We start from the raw sequence: 21,644 nt of genomic DNA, 5'->3' as shown, positions 1-21,644 counted from the left end.
AAGGCTCATTTGAACATCCAAACTGAAACTGAGTATTTAATCATCCAGACTACATGTAAGTGGCTAAAACTACCTTAGCTATTATTATATTACTAGAGGCCTGGTGCATGAAACTCGTGCATGGGCGGAGGTCCCTCAGCCCGGCCTATACCCTCTCCAATACGGGACCCCTCAGAGGATGTATGACTGCTGGTTTAGGCCTGATCCCTGTGGGATCGCAATCCATGACCACTGGCTCCTATCTGCTCACCTGCCTGCCTGCCTAATTGCCCCTAACTGCCTCTGCCTGCCTGCCTGATTGCCCCTAACCACCTCTGCCTGCTGGCCTGATCACCTCTAACTGCCCTCCCCTGCCAGCCTGATAACCCCTAACTACCTATGCCTCAGCCCCTGCCACCATGGCTTTGTCCAAAAGGATGTCCGGAAGACAACCGGTCTAATTAACATACCCTTTTATTAGTATAGATAGAAATCAGGAATAATTAGGAGCAATTATAACACAATTGGAAGGAAACAATTAGACCATCTATTTCTTACCCTTATATAATTAGACCATCTATTTCTTACCCAATTAGACCATCTGGCCCCAATTAGACCATCTATTTCTTACCCCACCCATGCACTGGAATGACCCATTCCAGTCTATCCTATCTAATAAAAGGGTAATATGCAAATTAACCGTTACTCCATCACAAAGATGGCGGCGCCCATAGCCACAAGATGGCGGTGCCCAGTCCTCTCAGCCCCACTGGAGTCCCCCAGTCCCGGGGGGAGGGGGTGCGGCCGCTGAGAGCAGGCAGCATGAGCGGCCTGGCGGAATGCTTGCTTCGTCGCCGCAGCGACGAGGCAAGAGTTCCGTGCCCAGCTGCTGATGGGCCTCTGGGCTGCAAAGAGCCTCTGGGCAGTGGGCACGGAGTGGCCAGGCCCCACAGAGAGCTACTGGTGCACGGATTCGTGTGCAGGGCTACTAGTATGACATAATCATCTCAGCAATAGTACCTCATTATAGATTTCTTCATGGTGCATGCAAAATGGTCAGAATTTCCAGGGGTGTGTATACCTTGAAAAAAAATCCTGAAATGATTTTGAATCTCTTATATCTGAGTTGAGAATGACCCATTCCAGTCTAACCTTTAGAAAGAACTATGAGCAGAGAAGGAAGGTTAAGTAAAGTTAAGACTTGCCCAAGGTCATACTGCTAATATCTATATATATAAAAGCCTAAGCGACTGTTACGATGGAATGACCGGAATGACTGGTCGCTATGATGCACAGTGACCACCAGGGGGCAGATGCTCAATGCAGGAGCTGCCCCCAGCCCGCAGGCTCCAATCAGCAATGGGGCCTGCCAGTCAACCTCCTGGTACCTGCCTCCGGCCAGCAGGCCCCAATTGCCTGATCAGAGCCAGGCCCCTGGACTGGGATGGGGAACTGGGGGTGGGTGACCGCAGATGCAGCCCCTTTCCCAGGGGGGATGAGGGCCGGCTCCCTCCTTGGGGCCAGTGGCCAACCTCCCGGGTTCCTCCCCTGTTTCTCCCCCCTGGCCGGCAGGCCCCAATTGGCCTGCTGCCCACCCACTGTGGTGGCCATTGGCCCCTCCTCCTGGCTGGTAGGTCCTGATTGCCCGATAGGGGCTGGGCTGGGACGAGGAACTGGGGGTGGGTTGTGGCAGACGTAAGCAGCGAGGGAAGGAGGAAGAGTTAGCCTTGATCACCAGTCAGGCCTATGGACCCCACCCGTGCACGAATTTCATGCACCGGGCTTCTAGTAACTACATAATGGCAGAGTTGGGACTAAAATATCGGTCTTCTGGCTTAGAGTTTATGACTTTTCCTAATAGTGAGAAATATCTAGAAGGAATAAGAGAGAGTGAGACAGACCAGAAGTACCTTTGGAGAACTGCAAGTCAATTGGGCCTGTGACCTTTAAGCAAGTAAGATATTCCTCAAATATATATCTTACCTTTACAGCATTTTTCTAGGGGGAGGTGGGAATGTTCACATTTTACCTTATATGATTCTGTATTCTTTATGTTAGTTATAATGAGTAGGTATTATTTTTGCAATTAAAAAAATCTCATAAATATTTTTAAGCAGCTTAATCTTTAATTTCTATACCTAGTTCACTTAAGGACTTAGATACTGAGAACAGGAGTTTGTAGCTATACCAACCACAGAGCCTGGTACAATGTCTCACAAGTAGTTGGCTTTCTAAAAATGCTGTTAACCGTGTCAGTGATAAAAGCCTGTGAGATCATTTATTGCAATTCCATAAATGAAAATATACTTTTTAAATATATATATAATTGATTTTTTTACAGAGAGGAAGGGAGAGGGATAGAGAGTTAGAAACATCAATGAGAGAGAAACATCAATCAGCTGCCTCCTCCACACCCCTACTGGGGATGTGCCCGCAACCAAGGTACATGCCCTTGACTGGAATAGAATCTGGGACCCTTCAGTCTGCAGGCCAACGCTCTATCCACTGAGCAAAAAGGTTAGGACAAATGAAAATATACTTTTAAAGGACATTTTGGAGTATGAGCAAGCTAAGACACTTTAGCTTACTTAATGTCTTATCCTATATAATAAAGAGGTAATATGCAAATTGACCATCACTCCAACGCACAAGATGGCCACCCCCATGTGATCAAAGATGGATGCCCCCATGTGGACACAAGATGGCTGCCACAAGATGACTGGAAGGGGAGGATAGTTGGGGGGGGGGGACCAGGCCTGCAGGGGAGGGCAGTTGGGGGGAACCAGGCCTGCAGGGGAGGGCAGTTGGGGGGAACCAGGCCTGCAGGGGAGGGCAGTTGGGGAGGACCAGGCCTGCAGGGGAGAACAGTTGGAGGGGACCAGGCCAGCAGGGGAGGTCAGTTAGGGGCGACCAGGCCAGCAGGGGAGGGCATTTGGGGGCGACCAGGCCTGCAGGGGAGGACAGTTAGGGGTGACCAGGCCAGCAAGGGAGGACAGTTAGGGGTGACCAGGCTGGCAGGGAAGGGCAGTTAGGGGCAATTGGGCCAGCAGGGGAGTAGTTAGGCGTCAATCAGGCTGGCAGGTAGAAGTGGTTAGGGGCAATCAGGCAGGCAGGCAGGCAGGCAGACAGGCAGGCAAGCGGTTGGGAGCCAGCTGTCCTGGATTGTGAGAAGGATGTTCGACTGCCCGTTTAGGCCCAATTCCAGGGCCTAAACAGGCAGTTGGACATCCCTCGAGGGGTCCCAGATTGGAGAGGGTGCAGGCTGGGCTGAGGGGCACACACCCCCCGTGCATGAATTTTGTGCACTAGGCCTCTAGTTTGATATAAAGCTACTTTTTAGAGTGTTTTGCTTTGGGCACTGAGGGCATTCTTTTCATGATCAGCAGGCAACCTTGAGGAATCTGCCTTTGAAATCAACAACCCTCTTCAAGTCTACACACATTGACAACTCTCAAAAGCCTTTAATTTTGTCTTGTGAACAAGCCCTTGAGACTTTATCAGCTCTCAAAATTATTTTAGTCTCTCTCATTTGATAATAGCACAGTGATGGCTCACTGACAAGCAATAAATAGTAGAGCAATACTAGAATAAGGACACATGTTAATTCTAGCTAACATTTGTACAGGCAGAAAGTCTGTTTCTTTGAGGCCATAGCCTTTCATGTTCATCTGTACCAATTTAATGGTAGGTATGCCCTCTTCCATTATTTTTAAGAAATAAAGAACAAAGGATATATTCCAATCTTATTTGTTTTTTCCCCTTTACTATTTTATAATAACAAAAAAGAATAACGTTTTTAATTTGACTAAAAGTAAAGATAACTACAAAGAAGAGATACTGACAAAAGGGGACATAGTCAGCCATCCAGCCAAACTACACAGCTGTGATCATTTGTTGTGATGAGGTGGGTCATAGTTTGAGGCTTGGAGTCTTCTTCCTATGGGCTTGGATAACATCCTATCTAATAAAGAGGGAACATGCAAATTGACCATCACACCATCACAAAGATGGCTGCCTCCACAGTGGAGGCGGCGTTTCCGTAACACAATATGGCTGTACCCACAGTGGAGGCCGAGTTCCCATAACGAGCCTTAAGGAGCAATCAGCAGGGACCTGAGGCTGCATGGTGCTGGGCCAGGGCAGGGGACCTGAGCCTGCGCCCCCCACTCGGTGGGGCTTGACAGGAGACCTCAGGCCACACCCTCCACCCTGGCCAGGGGACCTGAGGCCGCACCCCCAACCTCAGCGCTGGACCAGGAGACCTGAGGCCACACCCCCCACCCGGCGGGGATTGACAGGGGACCTCAAGGTGTGCTCCCCGCCCCGGTGCTGGGCTAGGAGACCTCAGGCTGCTCCCCCTGCCCCGGGCTGGGGGACCTCAGGCTGCGCCCCCCCACCCTGGCACTGGGGGACCTGAGGCTGCACGCCCCCTGCCTGGAGCTGGGCCGTGGACCTGAGGCTGCGCCCCCTGCTCAGTGGGGCTTGACGGGGGCCCTGAGGCTGTGCCCCCCACCCAGCGGGGCTTGACAGGAGACCTGAGGCTGCGCTCCCTTCCTAGTGCCAGGCCAGGGGAACTGAGGCTGTGCCCCCTTCCCTGCATGGCTTGACGAGGGACCACAGGCTGCACCCCCTGCCTGGTAGGGCTTGACGGGGGATCTCAGGCCACATCCCCCACCCAGCAGGGCTTGACGGGGGACCTTAAGGTGCACCACCTGCCCCAGGCCGGGGGACCTCAGGCCGTGCCCCCACCCCAGTGCTGGGCCAGGGGACCACAGGCTGCGCCGCCCACCCTGGCACTGGGCCAAGGGACCTCAGGCCATGCCCCCCCCATCCCGGCACTGGGCTGGGGGACCTGAGTGTGCACTGGGGGACCTGAAGCTACATCCCCTGCCTGGTGTGTGCTGGGGAACTTGAGGCTGTGCCCCCCACCCTGCGGGGCTTGATGGGGCCCTGAGGCTGCGCCCCCCCACCCGGTGGGGCTTGACGGGGGACCTGAGGCTGCGCCCCCTGCTCTGCACCGGGCCGGGGGACCTGAGGATGTGCCCCCCACCTTGCAGCACTTGACAAGGGCCCTGAGGCCATGCCCTCCACCCGGCGGGGCTTGATGCAGGATCTGAGGCTGTGTCCCCCACCCGGCACCGGGCCAAGGGACCTGAGGCTGCACCCCCCCAGCCCGGCGGGGCTTGACAGGGGTGGGGCCAGCCGGGTCTGGATCTCGCCCAATGGGGGTGGGGCCAGCTGGGTCTGAGTCTTGCATGATTTTGAGGTGCCGCGAGTGGGCAGGGACTTGACTCTGGGTCCCGCAGCATGCCCCAGACTCTGACAGGAGGAAGATTTTCATATACATTTTACTAATTTTCTTTCATCTCTGACACTTCTATTATAGAGAAAGGGCAAATAGCAATATTAAAATATTTTCTCTAATTAACCCCCTTTTAATGTGTATGAATTTTGTGCACTGGGCCACTAGTTAGTGAGTATAAAAAAGGACAATTTGACTGAAAGGGAGTATCTTTACAGGAATAATAATGGTTATCCAGAAATTAATGAATGAGTGCTTAAAATGCCTGGGAGATAATGTTTTTATGTTCATTTCCCAGAGATAATGTAGTATTAGCAGTTAATAATTTCTGAAGCATTTTTTTCATACATTAATGCTTCTGATCACCACAACAAATACATGAGGCAAGCAGGAATAATTATCTCCATTTTATAGCTAAGGAAATTGAGGCTCAGAGGGATGTCACTCCTCCAAGGTCACATGACTTGTAAGGTGGCAGTGATTTCAGGATTGGGATCCAGAAATTTTGTTGTTGTTGTTGTTTTTGTTTTTGGGATCCAGAAATTTTGACTCAGTCTAGTATCCTTTCTATTATACCATGCTGCACTTTTATTTTTATTGTCTTACTAGGACAGAAACATGGGGAGAAGGTGGATGTGGAAAGATACTAATATTTTGATTGATTCCTGAAAATGCTCCTACAGGAAAAGAACAAATGGTTTTATAATATCTTTTAAATATGGAAACTAGCTCCATGGGAATTTTGGATTCCTATGATCTGATTCTAAGATCTCCTGACTCTCTGAATATATTCCACATTTCATTCTAACTAGAAAATAAAGTTCTGAAGATTTGTAGAGTACCCTGTGAGAGATGACCAAGCAAGCCACCTAGAGCTATTATTACTTCAGAAACATATCACAAGGATGGGTCTCAGCAGGAAATCCTGGCACAGGTTTCCGGGACTCACAGCACCTACAATGGAGGGATCGTGTTTTCCTTGAAGAACAACAACAACTGTATAATTAGCAAAAAATGAACTTCAAACCTGTATCAAAGACTTCTGGCCAACTCAAAACAGGAACAGTGAATTTAAGGCCAAGGTGTAGTAAAGAAAAAGACTTCACTTATTTTCTAAGAGTTGAAGTTATAAAGTGCCAAGATTTATATTAGAGGGGAACTAGCCCTGTGTTTGGGACTCCTGCTTCCTAGTCAAAGCCTTCATTTATGGAATAACCCAAATGAACAAACTGAGACAAATGCAATTGTTTCTTGAATAGTGGGTCAGAAAATTTGGATATGCTCTGGATATAGCCACTGACATTCTAAAGGCAAAATAGACTATCCCTATGTTATGCCTCAATTATCTAGTTTAGTAGCCAAGGATATTTTTTTCCTGAAGACAGAAAAATAGACTTCTGTATTCTGATTTATTCCTAGTGAACTTATGCATGCTTCTAAGGATCGCTACCACATCCCTTGCATTTCCTCATTTTTTTGAAAAAAATGTTTTCTCACACAGGGATTAGTGAAGAACATCAAAATCAGTATCTGTAGTTCCTAGATAGAAAGTATAGATTCCCCTCCTCCATTTTTTGCTCAATCATTCATTTACCAAATGTTTGAGTGCCTTCTATGTACTGATGCCATGTAAGGTGAAACTCCAGGACGTACTTCCCCCACCCTATCTTTGCTTCATTTTTTTAAAAAATATATTTTTTATTGATTTCCAAGAGGAAGGGAGAGGGAGAGAGAAACAGAAACATCAACAATGAGAGAGGAGAGGAGAAAAAATGGCGACGGAATAGAGTCGTGTTTGGAGTCTGGTCCTGGGGCCGAGAGTAGGAACAGCAGAGGTTCGCAGGGGGTGTGTATGTTGGCAAGCCAAGGGACAGCTAAACTCCAGGAGAAGGCGGGGGAGTGCTGGCCAGGGTTCCCCTGACCATGCAGCACCCACAGGGGCTGGGTCTCCTCCCAGAGCTGCGGGCTCACTGGGCGCCTCGCCATCTTGCAAGGAAAAGAGGATTTTATTGGAAACCTGACTTTCCGCGACAATGGCAAACACTGAACAGCTGCGAACACCAGAACACCGGTCCCCTATCGGCGCAAACATTCGGATTCAAAGGAACCCTTCACTGAACCACGGAAAGGTCAGATTTCGCCTGAAATAAGGTGTGGTTTCTAATCCCCGCTGTGGGAGGGAAGTGCGCGAGCCGTGGGACCGGCGGGAACCGGGAGGTCTGTGCCTAGGAAAATCGGCTGCAGTTGGAGATGCCGTGATCCATGAATGTGGAAGGGGGTCCTCTGAGCTGCTAACTGAAGTGACCTCTTAAAAGCAACTCATTTTAATCTGACGAGGAGGATCAGACTAAGAATTTTCAAAGGAGTGCAGGCTTCTTAGTCTGGCGCACAGACCCACTGTCCGCACACTTGGGCTTTTTCCGACTCTGATTACTAAGCCCAATACATAAGAAAACCCAGGTGGAAAAACCCTGAAAGACTGCAGGGGGAAGTTGTTTTTTCGGAACCTGGGAACAGAGCTGGGTGTGACCATCGGAGAGGCAGCTGTGAGGCACACACCTCCACAAACCGGTAGTGAGTGCCATAGAGGGGGAAAAAAAAAAAGCTAGAGAGGCCCGGAAGTCAATTCAGAAACACTGCCACCCAGGGGCTGAAACGCTAATTGTCTCTGGTGTAATAAAAAATAAATACGAGAAATTAAGACACGGCCGGCTTAAAAAGCAGGACTGGCTTACAACACGGAGGAGCAGAGGAACGAAGCTGAACTGAAATACCGCCCAGACTGGGAAACAGGCATACCAAACAGAATAATAGAGGAAGTGAATGACAGCCGCTACTGCACATTTTAGTCTTCCTATTTTTTAATTTTTAATTCTTTTTTCAATTTTTTTATTCTAATTTTTTTATTTTCATTTTTTGCATCTTTTACTTAAGAAACAAAACTTTTTTCTTTTTCCTCACTCGATTTTCACCTTTTTAATTATTACATTTTTATTTTCAATCAGCATTATTATTACTATTATTTTACTTTTTTTTTTAAATGTCATTAGACTTTCTCTTTCTTTTATTTTGGGATTAGTGTCCTACATTCTATTTGCATCTTTCCCTTACCCTATCTCAACGCTAACATTTTGCCATCACTCTCCTCCTAACCTTTCCCCTTTTGGTCTTCTGCTTATCTTAACTCTTTCTGGCTTTAGATTTTCCCTACTTTTTCAGTTTACCCTCTGCTAAAATTTCACCCTACTTATATATCTAATTCCCAACCCCCTGCTCCAAATCCATACATACCTCTCTCTACGCTACCTTAAAAAAATTATTTTTCTCTCTGGCCTTTTGTTGTTGTTTGCTTGAATGTAGATTAGATTGAATTTTTATGCTTTTTTTATGAGATTGTTTTGATTATTCTTTTTGTTTGTTTGGTTGGTTCTATTGTTTGCTTTGTTTTTGTTTGTTTTTTACTTTTGTTTTCCCTTGCCTCACTTGATATTAGTTGGTGTTGCAGTTTGTATTAATCTCCAGGCTCGTGTTGCTGGAATTTGCTGGGATTAGTGGTTGTTCTAGTGGAGTCTACTCCCCATATATATAGTTTGTTCCCCTTTTCTCTCTTAGTATTGTTCTTGTCTCTCCTACTTATTTTTCTTTTCTTTTTTTTTCTGCTCTTCTCCCAAGTTCAGATTCACACTCTTTTTTTTTGTTCTTTCTTTTTACTCTCCCTCTTCCACTCCTATTCCCTAATTTGTCTTTCTCTGGTGGTTACCTTTATTGGAGGTTATTAATATCGTGAATACAATTCTGTTCAGTGCCTTGTGTGCTGTGCCTGGTTGTGTTGTATTTTGTACCATTAAATCAACGCCGGAGAGAGAGAACTATATAACCAGACATCCAGAGAAGAGAGACCATGGGGAGACAAAAAAATAGCCCCCACAGGAAAGAGAACCAGGCATCACCAGAAAAGGAAGTAAACGAACTACAGGCAAACAACCTATCAGAGAAAGAATTCAGAGAAATGGTCATAAGGTGGCTGAAAAGGATGGAAGACAAATTCGACAATATGAGTAAGAACCAGGAGGAAATGAAGAAGAACCAAGAAGAAATGAAAAATGACATTGCTGCTGTAAAGAACTCAATAGAAAGCATCAAGAGTAGACTAGAAGAAGCAGAGGACCGCATAAGTGAGCTAGAAGACAAGATGGAAAAAAATACCCAATTACAACAGCTTCTAGAAACAAAAATTAGAAAGCATGAGGAGAGCCTAAGGGAACTTCGGGACAACACAAAACAAAACAACATCAGGATAATAGGGATACCAGAAGGAAAGGAAACGGAGCAAGGAATAGAAAACCTGTTAGAAGAAATAATAACAGAAAACTTCCCTGATATAGGGAAGAAAAAACCCACACAAATCCAAGAAGCTCACAGAGTTCCAAGCAAAATGAACCCCAAAAGACCGACGCCAAGGCACATTATAATTAAGTTGGCAAACACCAACGACAAAGTAAGAATCGTAAAAGCGGCCAGAGAGAGACAGACAGTTACATACAAAGGAACCCCCATCAGACTAGCAACTGATTTCTCAACAGAAACTCATCAAGCCAGAAGGGAATGGAATGAAATATACAAAGTCATGCAAAGGAAGGGTCTCAATCCAAGAATACTGTACCCAGCAAGGCTATCAATCAAAATTGAAGGTGAAATCAGGAGCTTCACAGACAAAAAAGGGATAAGGGAGTTTATCACCACCAAACCAGCAATGAAAGAAATGCTAAAGGGTCTGCTGTAAAAAAAAAGAAAGAAAGAAATAGGAAGCAAAGAAGGAACACAAGGGTATAGAATAAAAATGGCGACAAATAAGTGCCTATCAATAATAACTTTAAATGTAAATGGATTGAATGCCCCAATCAAAAGACATAGGGTAACAGATTGGATAAGAAAACAAAACCCATATATCTGCTGTCTACAGGAAACCCACCTCAAAAAAAAGGACGCATACAGACTGAGAGTAAAGGGATGGAAAAAGGTTTTCCAGGCGAATGGAAATGAAAAAAAAAGCTGGGGTAGCAATACTTATATCTGACAAATTAGATCTCAAAGTGAAGGACATAACAAGAGATAATGAAGGCCACTTCATAATACTAAAGGGAGAAATCCAACAAGAAGAAATAACTCTGGTAAACATATATGCACCCAACACAGGAGCACCAAGATACATTAAAAAACTCCTGGAAGATATCAAAGGAGATAGTGACAGCAATACAATTATAGTAGGAGACTTCAATACCCCACTATCACCATTGGACAAATCCTCTAAACAAAAAATCAGCAAAGAAACATCAATCCTAAATGACTCACTAGACCAGATGGAATTAATCGACATCTTCAGAACATTTCACCCCAAAGCCACAGAATATACATTCTTCTCAAGTGCACATGGGTCATTTTCAAAGATAGACCATATGCGGGGTCACAGGCAAAGTCTCTCCAAATTCAAGAAGATAGAAATCATATCAAGTTTCTTCTCAGATCACAGTGGCATAAAGCTGGAAATCAACTACAATAAAAACAACCCAAAGAAATCAAACACATGGAGACTAAAAAGCATGCTATTAAACCATGACTGGGTTACCAAAGACATCAAGGAAGAAATAAAAAACATCATGGCAACAAATGACAATGAAAACACAACAATCCAAAATCTATGGGACACAGTGAAAGCAGTCCTGAGAGGGAAGTTCATAGCTCTACAAGCCTACTGCAAAAACCAAGAAACAATGGTAATAAATTACCTAACCAAACAACTCAAAGAGTTAGAGAGAGAGCAACAAGAAAAGCCCAGTGTAAGCAGAAGGAAAGAAATAATAAAGATCAGAGCGGAGATAAACGACATAGAGACCAAAGAAACAATACAAAATATCAACAAAACCAAGAGCTGGTTCTTTGAAAGGATAAACAAGATTGATGAACCTCTAGCCAGGCTCACCAAGAAGCAAAGAGAGAGGACCCAAATAAACAAAATCAGAAATGAAAGAGGTGAAATAACAACAGACCCTGATGAAATACAAAGGATTGTTACAAAATACTACGAACAACTCTATTCCAACAAACTGGACAACCTGGAGGAAATGGACATATTCCTAGACAAATACAACCTTCCAAAACTCAATCAGGAAGAATCTAAACAGCTCAACAGGCCAGTAACTATGGAAGAAATTGAAGCAGTCATCAAAAAGCTTCCGGCAAACAAAAGCCCGGGGCCAGATGGCTTCACAGGAGAGTTTTACCAAACTTTCAAGGAAGAACTAAAACCTATCCTCCTCAGACTATTCCAAAAAATTCAAGAGGAAGGAACACTTCTAGGATCCTTCTATGAAGCCAGCATCACCCTAATACCAAAACCAGATAAAGACAACACAATGAAAGAGAATTACAGACCAATATCCCTCATGAACATAGATGTCAAAATCCTAGCAAATCGGCTCCAGCAATACATCAGAAAGATCATACATCATGACCAAGTAGGATTTATCCCAGGAATGCAAGGATGGTACAATATCCGCAAATCAATAAATGTGATACATCACATAAACAAATTGAGAGATAAAAATCACATAGTCATATCAATAGATGCAGAAATAGCATTTGACAAAATCCAACACCCTTTCTTGATAAAAACTCTCAACAAGGTGGGAATAGAAGGATCATATCTCAACATAATAAAAGCTATATATGATAAACCCACAGCAAACATCATACTCAATGGGCAAAAACTAAAACCATTTCCCCTAAGAACAGGAACAAGACAGGAATGCCCACTCTCACCACTCCTGTTTGACATAGTACTGGAAGTATTAGCTACCGCAATTAGGCAAGAAGAAGAAATAAGAGGCATCCAAATTGGAAAAGAAGAAGTGAAGCTGTCCTTATTTGCAGATGACATGATATTGTACTTAAAAAACCCAAAAGATTCCATCAAAAAACTAATAGACTTAATAAATGAATTCGGCAATGTAGCGGGATACAAAATTAACGCCAAGAAATCCATGGCATTTCTATACACCAATAGTGAACTTACAGAAAGAGAGACTAAAAAAGCAATCCCATTTACCATCGCACCAAAAAAATTAAGATACCTAGGAATAAACTTAACTAAGGAGGTAAAAGACCTATACGCGGAAAACTACAGGACACTGAAAAAAGAGATAGAGGAAGACGTAAACAGATGGAAGAACATACCATGTTCATGGATTGGTAGAATCAACATCATTAAAATGTCCATACTACCCAAAGCAATCTACAGATTCAATGCACTCCCCATCAAAATACCAACAGCATATTTCACAGACCTAGAAAGAACTCTCCAAAAATTCATCTGGAATAAAAAAAGACCCCGAATAGCCGCAGCAATCCTGAGAAAGAAGAATAAAGTAGGAGGGATCTCAATACCAGATTTCAAGCTGTATTACAAAGTCACTGTTCTCAAAACAGCCTGGTACTGGCACAAGAACAGACATATCGATCAATGGAACAGAATAGAGAATCCAGATATCGACCCAAACCACTATGCTCAATTAATATTTGACAAAGGAGGCATGAACATACAATGGAGTCAAGACAGTCTCTTCAATAAATGGTGTTGGGAAAATTGGACACACACATGCAAAAAAATGAAACTAGATCACCAACTTACACCATACACAAAAATAAACTCAAAATGGATACAGGACTTAAACATAAGACGGGAAACCATAAAAATACTAGAGGAATCCACAGGCAACAACATCTCAGATATATGCCAAAAGAACTTCTTCACTGACACTGCCCCTAGGGCAATGGAAGCTAAAGAGAAAATTAACAAATGGGACTACATCAAAATAAAAACTTTTTTACAGCAAAAGAAACCATCAACAAAACAACAAGAAAGCCCACTGCATGGGAGAACATATTTGCAAATGCTAGCACTGATAAAGGTTTAATCTCCAACATCTACAGGCAGCTTATGCAACTTAATAAAAGGAAGATAAATGATCCAATAAAAAAATGGGCAACGGACCTAAACAGAATATTTTCAAAAGAAGACAGAAGGAAGGCCAAGAGACACATGAAAACATGCTCAAAGTCACTTATTATCCGAGAGATGCAAATCAAAACAACAATGAGATACCATCTCACACCTGTCAGAATGGCTATCATCAACAAATCAACAAACGACAAGTGTTGGCAAGGATGCGGAGAAAAAGGAACCCTCGTGCACTGCTGGTGGGAATGCAGACTGGTGCAGCCACTGTGGAGAACAGTATGGAGTTTCCTCAAAACACTGAATATGGAACTCCCATTTGACCCAGTAATCCCACTCCTGGGAATATATCCGAAGAAACTAGAAACACCAATCAGAAAGGATATATGCACCCCTATGTTCATAGCAGCACAATTTACAATAGCTAAGATTTGGAAACAGCCTAGGTGCCCGTCAGCAGATGACTGGATCAGAAAACTGTGGTACATCTACACAATGGAATACTATGCTGCCATAAAAAAGAAGGAATTCTCATCATTTGCAGCAACCTGGATGGAATTGGAGAATATTATACTAAGTGAAATAAGCCAGTCAATGAAAGAAAAATACCACATGATCTCACTCATTTATGGATAATAAAGAACATTATAAACTGTTGAACAAAAAGATAGATACAGAGACAGTAAAGCAACAAACAGACTTTCAAATTACAGGGGGAAAGTTACGGAGAGGGGGGGAGATAAGAAATCAAACGAAGGACTTGTATGCATGCATATAAGCATAAACAATGGACGCAAAACTCTGGGGGGTGAGGGCATGTGTGGGTGTGGGGTGGGGGGGTAATGGTAAGATATGTACACATATAATACCTCAATTAAAAAAATGTAAAAAACAACAACAACAAACAAACAAACAAACAAACAAAACAATGAGAGAGAATCATTGATTGGCTGCTTCCTACACTCCCCACACTGGGGATCGAGCCCGAAACCCAGGTACATGCCTGGACCGGGAATCGAACTGTGACCTCTGGTTCATAGGTCAACGCTCAAACACTGAGCCACACCAGCCAGGCCTTTGCTTAATTTTTTACCTGTTGCCTATCAATGTATGTGATACCTCATTAAAGTTCTCTGAGGGTCTTATTCATCTTTACACTCCTTCTTGCAGTGCCTAGAAGGCTTGTTCAGTAATGAGAAAATTTTGGGAACTGAAGTGAAATTAAAGGATAGTAATAGGTCACAAAATTTTACAAGGAGCTAGAACCGATTTTTTTCCTGCTCTGATTTTAAACTTATCTCCATTTTTTACTTTAGAAAGGTGCTTTCTTCCTGAAACCTCTGTCATGGTCTATGTAAATTGCTTTTTCTTTGATGCTTGGAAAGCAAACCTGAGCTGGATAACTAATTTAAAAATATATATATTTTATTGATTTTTTACAGAGAGGAAGGGAGAGGGACAGAGAGTCAGAAACATTGATGACAGAGAAACACCGATCAGCCGCCTCCTGCACGCCCCCACTGGGGATGTGCCGGCAACCAAGGTACATGCCCTTGACCGGAATCAAACCCGGGACCCTTGAGTCCGCAGGCTGACGCTCTATCCACTGAGCCAAACTGGTTAGGGCAAGGATAACTAATTTTTTCAATATAATATATCAAATAACTTGTGAATTTAGAATCAACATGTGCTTGTTTTTATTTTTGGCCTTACCTCACTCTGACCAACCTCTCCCATACTACTTCTTTCTCTGTTCAGATGGTTTCTAGATTGACTCAGTTCTTTAATGAGTTCTTTACTTTTATAGAACAGAGTCAGATCATTGTCTTGAGACATAGTGATACAGGGTATAGACTTACATATCTGGCTGCCTTGTTTTGTTTTGTTAATCCTCACTGAGGAGATTTTTTTTTTCCATTAATTTTTTAGAAAGAGTGGAAGGAAGGCAAGGGGGAAAGAGAGAGAAAGAGAGAGAGAGAGAGAGAGAGAGAGAGAGAGAGAGAGAGAGAGAGGAGAAGAAGAAGAAGAAGAAGAAGAAGAAGAAGAAGAAGAAGAAGAAGAAGAAGAAGAAGAAGAAGAGGAGGAGGAGGAGGAGGAGGAGGAGGAGGAGGAGGAGGAGGAGGAGGAGGAGGAGGAGGAGGAGGAGGAGGAGGAAGGAGGAAGAAGAGGAGGAGGAGGAGGAGGAGGAGGGGAGGGGAGGAGGAGGAGAGGAGGAAGAGGAGGAGGAGGAGGAGGAGGAGGAGGAGGAGGAGGAGGAGGAGGAGGAGGAGGAGAGAAACATCAACATCGATGTGACAGTGACACATTGATTAATTGCCTCCTTCCTGCACTTGACCTAACCAGGCTGGGGATTGAATCTGCAATCTAGGTATGTGCCCTTGACGGAATTGAATCCGAAATCCTTCAGTGGGCGGGCCACTGAGCAATGCCAGCCAGTCTCTGGCTGCCTGGTTGTCTATCAGGCCCCTCAAACTTAGCATGCCTAATTGAATTCTTGATTCCTTCTCTACATCCCTTTACCCTGTTCTTCCCCTGTTGTTCTCATCTCAGAAATGGCAATTCCCTTATGTCCAAAACTTTGGGGTTCTCCTTGACTACTCTCTGTCTCTCATGCACCTTATTTAATCAACTCCAAAATCCTGTCAGCTATTCCTTCAAAATCTCTCCAGAATCTGACCACTTACCACCCATATGGCCTCCATCCTGGTCTAAAACACCATCATCTCTTGCCTAAATTATTGTTATCCTCCCTTAACAGGTCTTCTTGCTTCTGTCCTTCTTCCTGGACCTATTTTCAATATAGCAGCCAGAGGGATTCTGTTAAAACATAAGTCAAATCCTGTCATTCCTCTGCTCAAAATCTTCCAATGGTTCCCTCTCAGGCAGTGTAAAAGTTGGAGTCCTTACCTTGGCCTACAAGGTTCTAGATTGAACTTTGTTCTCCGATTTCATCTACTTCCCTCTTCCTCTTGCTCACTCTGCTCCTAGCCACACTTATCTTTCTAGAAAAATGCCAAGTATTCTTCTGCTTCTTGTTTTGTATTGTTTATTTGTATTGTTTATTCTCTCCTCCTCTGCCCATCCCCAAATGTTTGCATGGCTCATACCTTTATTTTATTCAGATTTTTTCTCAATTGTTCCTTTATTAGAGGAGCCACCCCTGACCACATTATAACACACCCCATCACTTTCTCTCCCTCTTGCCCTGCTATATTTTCTCCACAACCAATTTTGTTTACTGCCTGTCTCTTTACATTGGAAGTTAAGGTCTTGAGGGCAATAAGACATGTTTATTGGGGATATACTATGTGCCAGGTTCTTTTCTAGGCACTGGGGATTTAAAAGTAAACAAAACAGATAGACAGTAATAGTCTTACAGTATTTCCATTCTGGTATTACACAAATATTTTCTCAGTATTTGATAAATGCATTTAATAAATATAGCATACACCTAACAGAGTGACAGGAATAGTTCCAAAATAAAGGAGACTTAGATTGGCTTGTCACTTTTTAACTCACTGGAGAATCCATCACATCTAAAGAAATGGTTGTATAGCCTCCCAGATGAAAGGCTGGAAACCTAATAAAATCCCAGAACTCTCAGACATTCCATACTCCTAACTCTCAGGGGCTCGTAGATTCCTCCCAGTTTACTGCTTAATGAAAAATATCTGATTGGCACAAAGTGACTAGAGTCTAGTGACTGACTAGAGTATCAGATCAGGAGGAAATTAGATTATAAGTGCTAAAAACTAGTGAGAGGCTTTAGACTTTGCCAGAAAAAAAACTAGTTTGTATCAAAACAGAATAAACACTCTAAGAAAAGAAGCAAAGATGTTGGTATCCAGATCCAGATAAAGTGGTTTAGGAAAGTGGAAGATGCTGCCTTCTTTAACAGAAAAAATGGGAGGCCAAGGGAAGAGGTAAACTTTAAAAACAATTGGACTTCCCACTTGGAGAGGAAGGTCATATTATTCTTACCATCTCTCTCCTCTCCTTCTTAGCAATTAGGGAATATGAAAGATTTCATGGTATTGGGAACAGCTTCAGGGGTAAAGTCAAAGGTGGGAAGACCTACATGCATCAAAGGTGAGGTAACTGGGAGAGGAAAGGGCCCATGGTTGTCAGTTCTCAGCTTCAACATAGCCTTCTGAAGACTTCCAGGAAACTGGTTGCAAGTGAATAACAGTTGACTTTTACTTTCTGGACCACATTTCCTATCAGTGATGGTGAACCTCTGACACGCGTGTCAGTGCCATTTCTGATGACACGCGGCCGCTGAGGCGGCCGCATGCCGAGGATGAAACATTTATGTTATTTAAACTATAAATATCGCGAAATAATGTTTTTTCCTCAAAGTGACACACTACCTGAGTTATGCTCAGTTTTTTGGCAAAGTTTGACATACCAAGCTCAAAAGGTTGCCCATCACTGTGACCTAGGCTTAAACTTGGTCATCAATTGTATGCAAAGTGTCTGGTCTAGAGAATAGCCCCACTGGTCCAGTTCTGCATTTAAGGGCTCAATGCTGCTGCCACCTCCATTGACTAGACCCGTGGTTGGCAAACTGCGGCTCGCGAGCCACATGTGGCTCTTTGGCCCCTTGAGTGTGGCTCTTCCACAAAATACCATGGCCTGGGCGAGTCTATTTTGAAGAAGTGGCGTTAGAAGAAGTTTAAGTTTAAAAAAGTTGTCTCTCAAAAGAAATTTCAATCATTGTACTGTTGATATTTGGCTCTGTTGACTAATGAGTTTGCTGATCACTGGACTAGACCATTCCACTTATCTTATTTCTCTGTCTTTTTTTATTATAGGGTCCTTGTTCTGAGCTCTTTTTCAGATTTCATCCAGTTCTGTTTCTTCTGGCCCCTACAGACAAAGTCCTGGCCCCATTTCTTAAATAGCACATGCCTCCTGGAATTGCCTCCATTATTGGCCCTTACTCACGTTGACAAATGTCAACTTAAAAATCTCATTTTTATCTTTATAAAGTTATAGTTCTTTGTAACCCCCCAGACATATATCTTTGGCAGAGGTAGCCAGCACATGCTATCTCTGAATCCAGATGGCTTTGCAGCAGCCACGAGCTATGCATTCTACAAACTACTGTGCCAAAGAAGTAGTGTTCTATCAATTGACAGAGTAATATTGAAATAGGGTGATTCAAAGACCCTGCCCAGGAGCGAGCTCAACATCTTGTTATGCCCCACAAAATGCATTGCTAGTCGACTCAAATCTATTTTACCCTCAATAGTAATCATTTTCATTGCACATCATAACCTAGCTGAAGGAGCAGTAAACACCATCAACTTACATTATAAATACCAACCATTTGCCAAATACTAGTCTAGATTCTCTGGTTATACAAACAGAAATAAATTCCTGCCCTTAAGGTATTTGCAAACAAGATCTAGAAGCTCTAGTTCATATTTGAGCATGGTAGCTGATACTAATATTGACATGCTTATCATTGGAATGAATATATCGTGTGAGTGCCACCATGGCACAACACTATGTCAATTCCAAGAATAGCACTGAATCCTCTTGGTGGCCTTAGTAGATATGGGATGTCCCCAGGAGAGATGAAGTCCTTATGGAGGGTGCTCTTGAGATATACAAATGCTGCTATGGCTCTTAGACATACTGTGAAAGAACTGAAGCTATCTGGAGTTGCAGGTGAGAGGATTCTGTTTAATCAATTCTATGTGAAATGACTGATGGGTAGGCTAGGCTAAAAAAACTTCTGTGACTCTGGGTCTGTGAACAATCTATTAGATGGTGAAGCACACTTGTGAAGCTAGTTATCAGAATGGTACTCACATTAACAGATATGATAAAAGATCACCCAAGTAGACTTACCATCTGCTCCTTCACTGCTTTTGCTTCTTTTATTGCGATGGACACGCCTACTTTCTACTTCAGCATATGACTTTTCTTCAGGGAAGAAAAAATTCATCAGGGCCATCTGTAAAAACAACAAATAGATGAATAAGAGATTGATCCCAGTCAACCATAGCTGACATAAAAAACTAGTTTCCTGTAGACATTCTAGCTTCACCTTAAATTCAGCATGTCTAAAACCTGAGCCCATCTTCCCCTCCACTGTAGAAATCCTTTTATTTTTGTTACCATTATTATTCCAGTCATGTAGACACTGAATTTTGGCTAAGCTCTGAATCCCCTCTCTTTTGCCCTGAATGTCTTATGACTAATCCTCCGAGTCCCATTTCTCCATATAGTTCTGGGAATCAGAGAGCCCAGTCGTGGATTTCTTACTTCCCTCATGTACTACTGTCTGCCCAGAATTAGACTTGAGTTTGCAACTCCCTCTTGAACTTCATTAATATACAGTCATAAACTTCCCACATTCCTATTTATACTAAACTTTTGGTTTGTTACCATAATGCTCTGCATCCAATTATGATTGGAAGATGCCATTTATATAAACATTCTTCTGGGAGTTAATTATGACAAAACACACTTATTTTCTCTATTTCCTAGACTCCTACAGAACTCCTATAGCAGCTGGGTGTATAAGACTCATTTTGGTACTTGATCCTTTACTCTCTTATGATGATCTCTCATAATAATACAATATGTTTCATATGTGAATGGACCTGGTTTCGCTAATGATAATCACAGCTTAAATATGTACTTGCCAAAATGAATCATAATATTTCAGCATAAGTGCCTCTTCGTGGTTAAAATATGCTTGAGCTAAATAGTGGACAGAGTAGTAGGAATGAGAGTGATTTTAATCCGACTTTGCCAATTATAGCTGTGTACCTTGGGCAAATTACTTGAGTTTTAATTTCCTCATCTGTAAATAGAGATAATAAACAGTACTTTGCTCATAAAGTAGTTAAATGGTTAGCACAGTACCCAGCATGTAATATGTACTCAATAAGTGTTAGTTATTACTATTATTAAAAATCAATCTTCCAATCAATCTCTAGACTGGTTAGAGAGTTTGGGAGTTAAAAAAGAAGTGAATCTGCATTTTCACCCTAGTGTTAATGTAAAAAAAATAAACAATTTCAGAATCCTCATGTCTGCTGCATCTCTCATTAATTGAAAACAAAAATTTGGTACAACTCACAAAAGCATTATCATTCTATACTAAATCTCTTCAAAACCCTATGGTTTACTGTTTACATAGAACAATTATACCCAACAGCCTTAATGTACAAGAATAGCATCTTGCATAATATATTCATGTGTTAAATAAATATAAAGTTAATAAATGAATGCTTAGGTAATTTCCAACTTGTCATAAGGTTAATTTAAAAACATTTAAGTTGAACAATATGAAACTGTCATTTTTGTAAGTAAAAAATGATAGAATATTAGCAATTTCACATGGTTCAACTGAGCAGTATTTTTGAATCACTTGATTGGAATGTAAAATGCATTTTCCCATAAAATCAACATAATAAACTCTGGCTAGGTTTCCAGACAAAGCTCATAGAAAGTTACTTAACCCATAACATAAATAAGCTATTATACTACTGAAAATATAAACCCAAACTGCTATTTACAATAAAAGCTCAATAATTTGAAACTCCAAAAGAACAAATCTATCTGGATTGAACAGTTTTCTTGGTAACTCTGAGTACTGAAACTTATTTCAGCTATTTTTAATAGAAATTAATCCACAATATATTATTAAATTCAGGGTTTCTTGGAGGAGGTGTTACCTCTGTGAGTCCTGAATGATGTCAATGATTTAGTGACGGAAAACAAAAAAAGAGCCCTAGCTGATTTGGCTCAGTGGATAGAATGTCAGCCTGAGGACTAAAAGGTCCCGGATTCAATTCTGGTCAAGGGCACATGCCTGGGTTTTGGTTTCCATCCCTAGTGGAGAGCATGCAGGAGGCAACCGATCAATGATTCTCATCATTGATGTTTCTATCTCTCCCTCTCCCTTCCTCTCTGAAATCAATAAAAATATATTAAAAACAATAAAACAACAAAGAAATTCCAGGTGAAAGGAGCATTGTGTTTAAAGGTTCAGAGGAAAGAGAGAGAATAGCAGTTTTTGGAAATATAAATAAATTAGAATAAGTGGTAGGAAGTTGGGAATAATGTTAAAGAATGAGCCAAAAGACATTAAATAAGGGCTAGATCATGTTAAGGAATTTAGATTATCCTGCAGCAGGGAGATCCTCTGAAAGATTTTTCCCCTTTGTAAATGTTGTACTTTATGAAAATTTAAGTTGTAATCTACATACAATAAAATGCACACATTTTAAGTATAAAGTTTGAAGAGTTTTGAAAAAATGTACACACCTTAGTAACCACTACCCAAATCAAGACAGAACATTTCCATCATCCCAGATTTTTTTCTTA

At 42.4% G+C, this 21,644-nt stretch overlaps 1 protein-coding gene across 4 annotated transcripts in view; it reads right to left on the bottom strand.

Annotated features, from left to right (window-relative positions):
• Positions 1–21,644, bottom strand: part of EDA (ectodysplasin A) — a 625,000-nt gene that overhangs the window by 136,538 nt on the left and 466,818 nt on the right. For all 4 annotated transcript variants that reach the window (XM_079764896.1, XM_079764897.1, XM_079764898.1 and 1 more), the window contains exon 2: positions 19,155–19,260. In XM_079764896.1, the coding sequence (XP_079621022.1) occupies positions 19,155–19,260 (106 nt within the window). The remainder of the gene's footprint in view (positions 1–19,154; positions 19,261–21,644) is intronic.

Source organism: Cnephaeus nilssonii (genome assembly GCF_951640355.1).
Source record: "Cnephaeus nilssonii genome assembly, chromosome: X".
NCBI classification, from domain to species: Eukaryota; Metazoa; Chordata; class Mammalia; order Chiroptera; family Vespertilionidae; genus Cnephaeus; species Cnephaeus nilssonii.
This window is presented reverse-complemented; position numbering and strand designations above follow the sequence as displayed.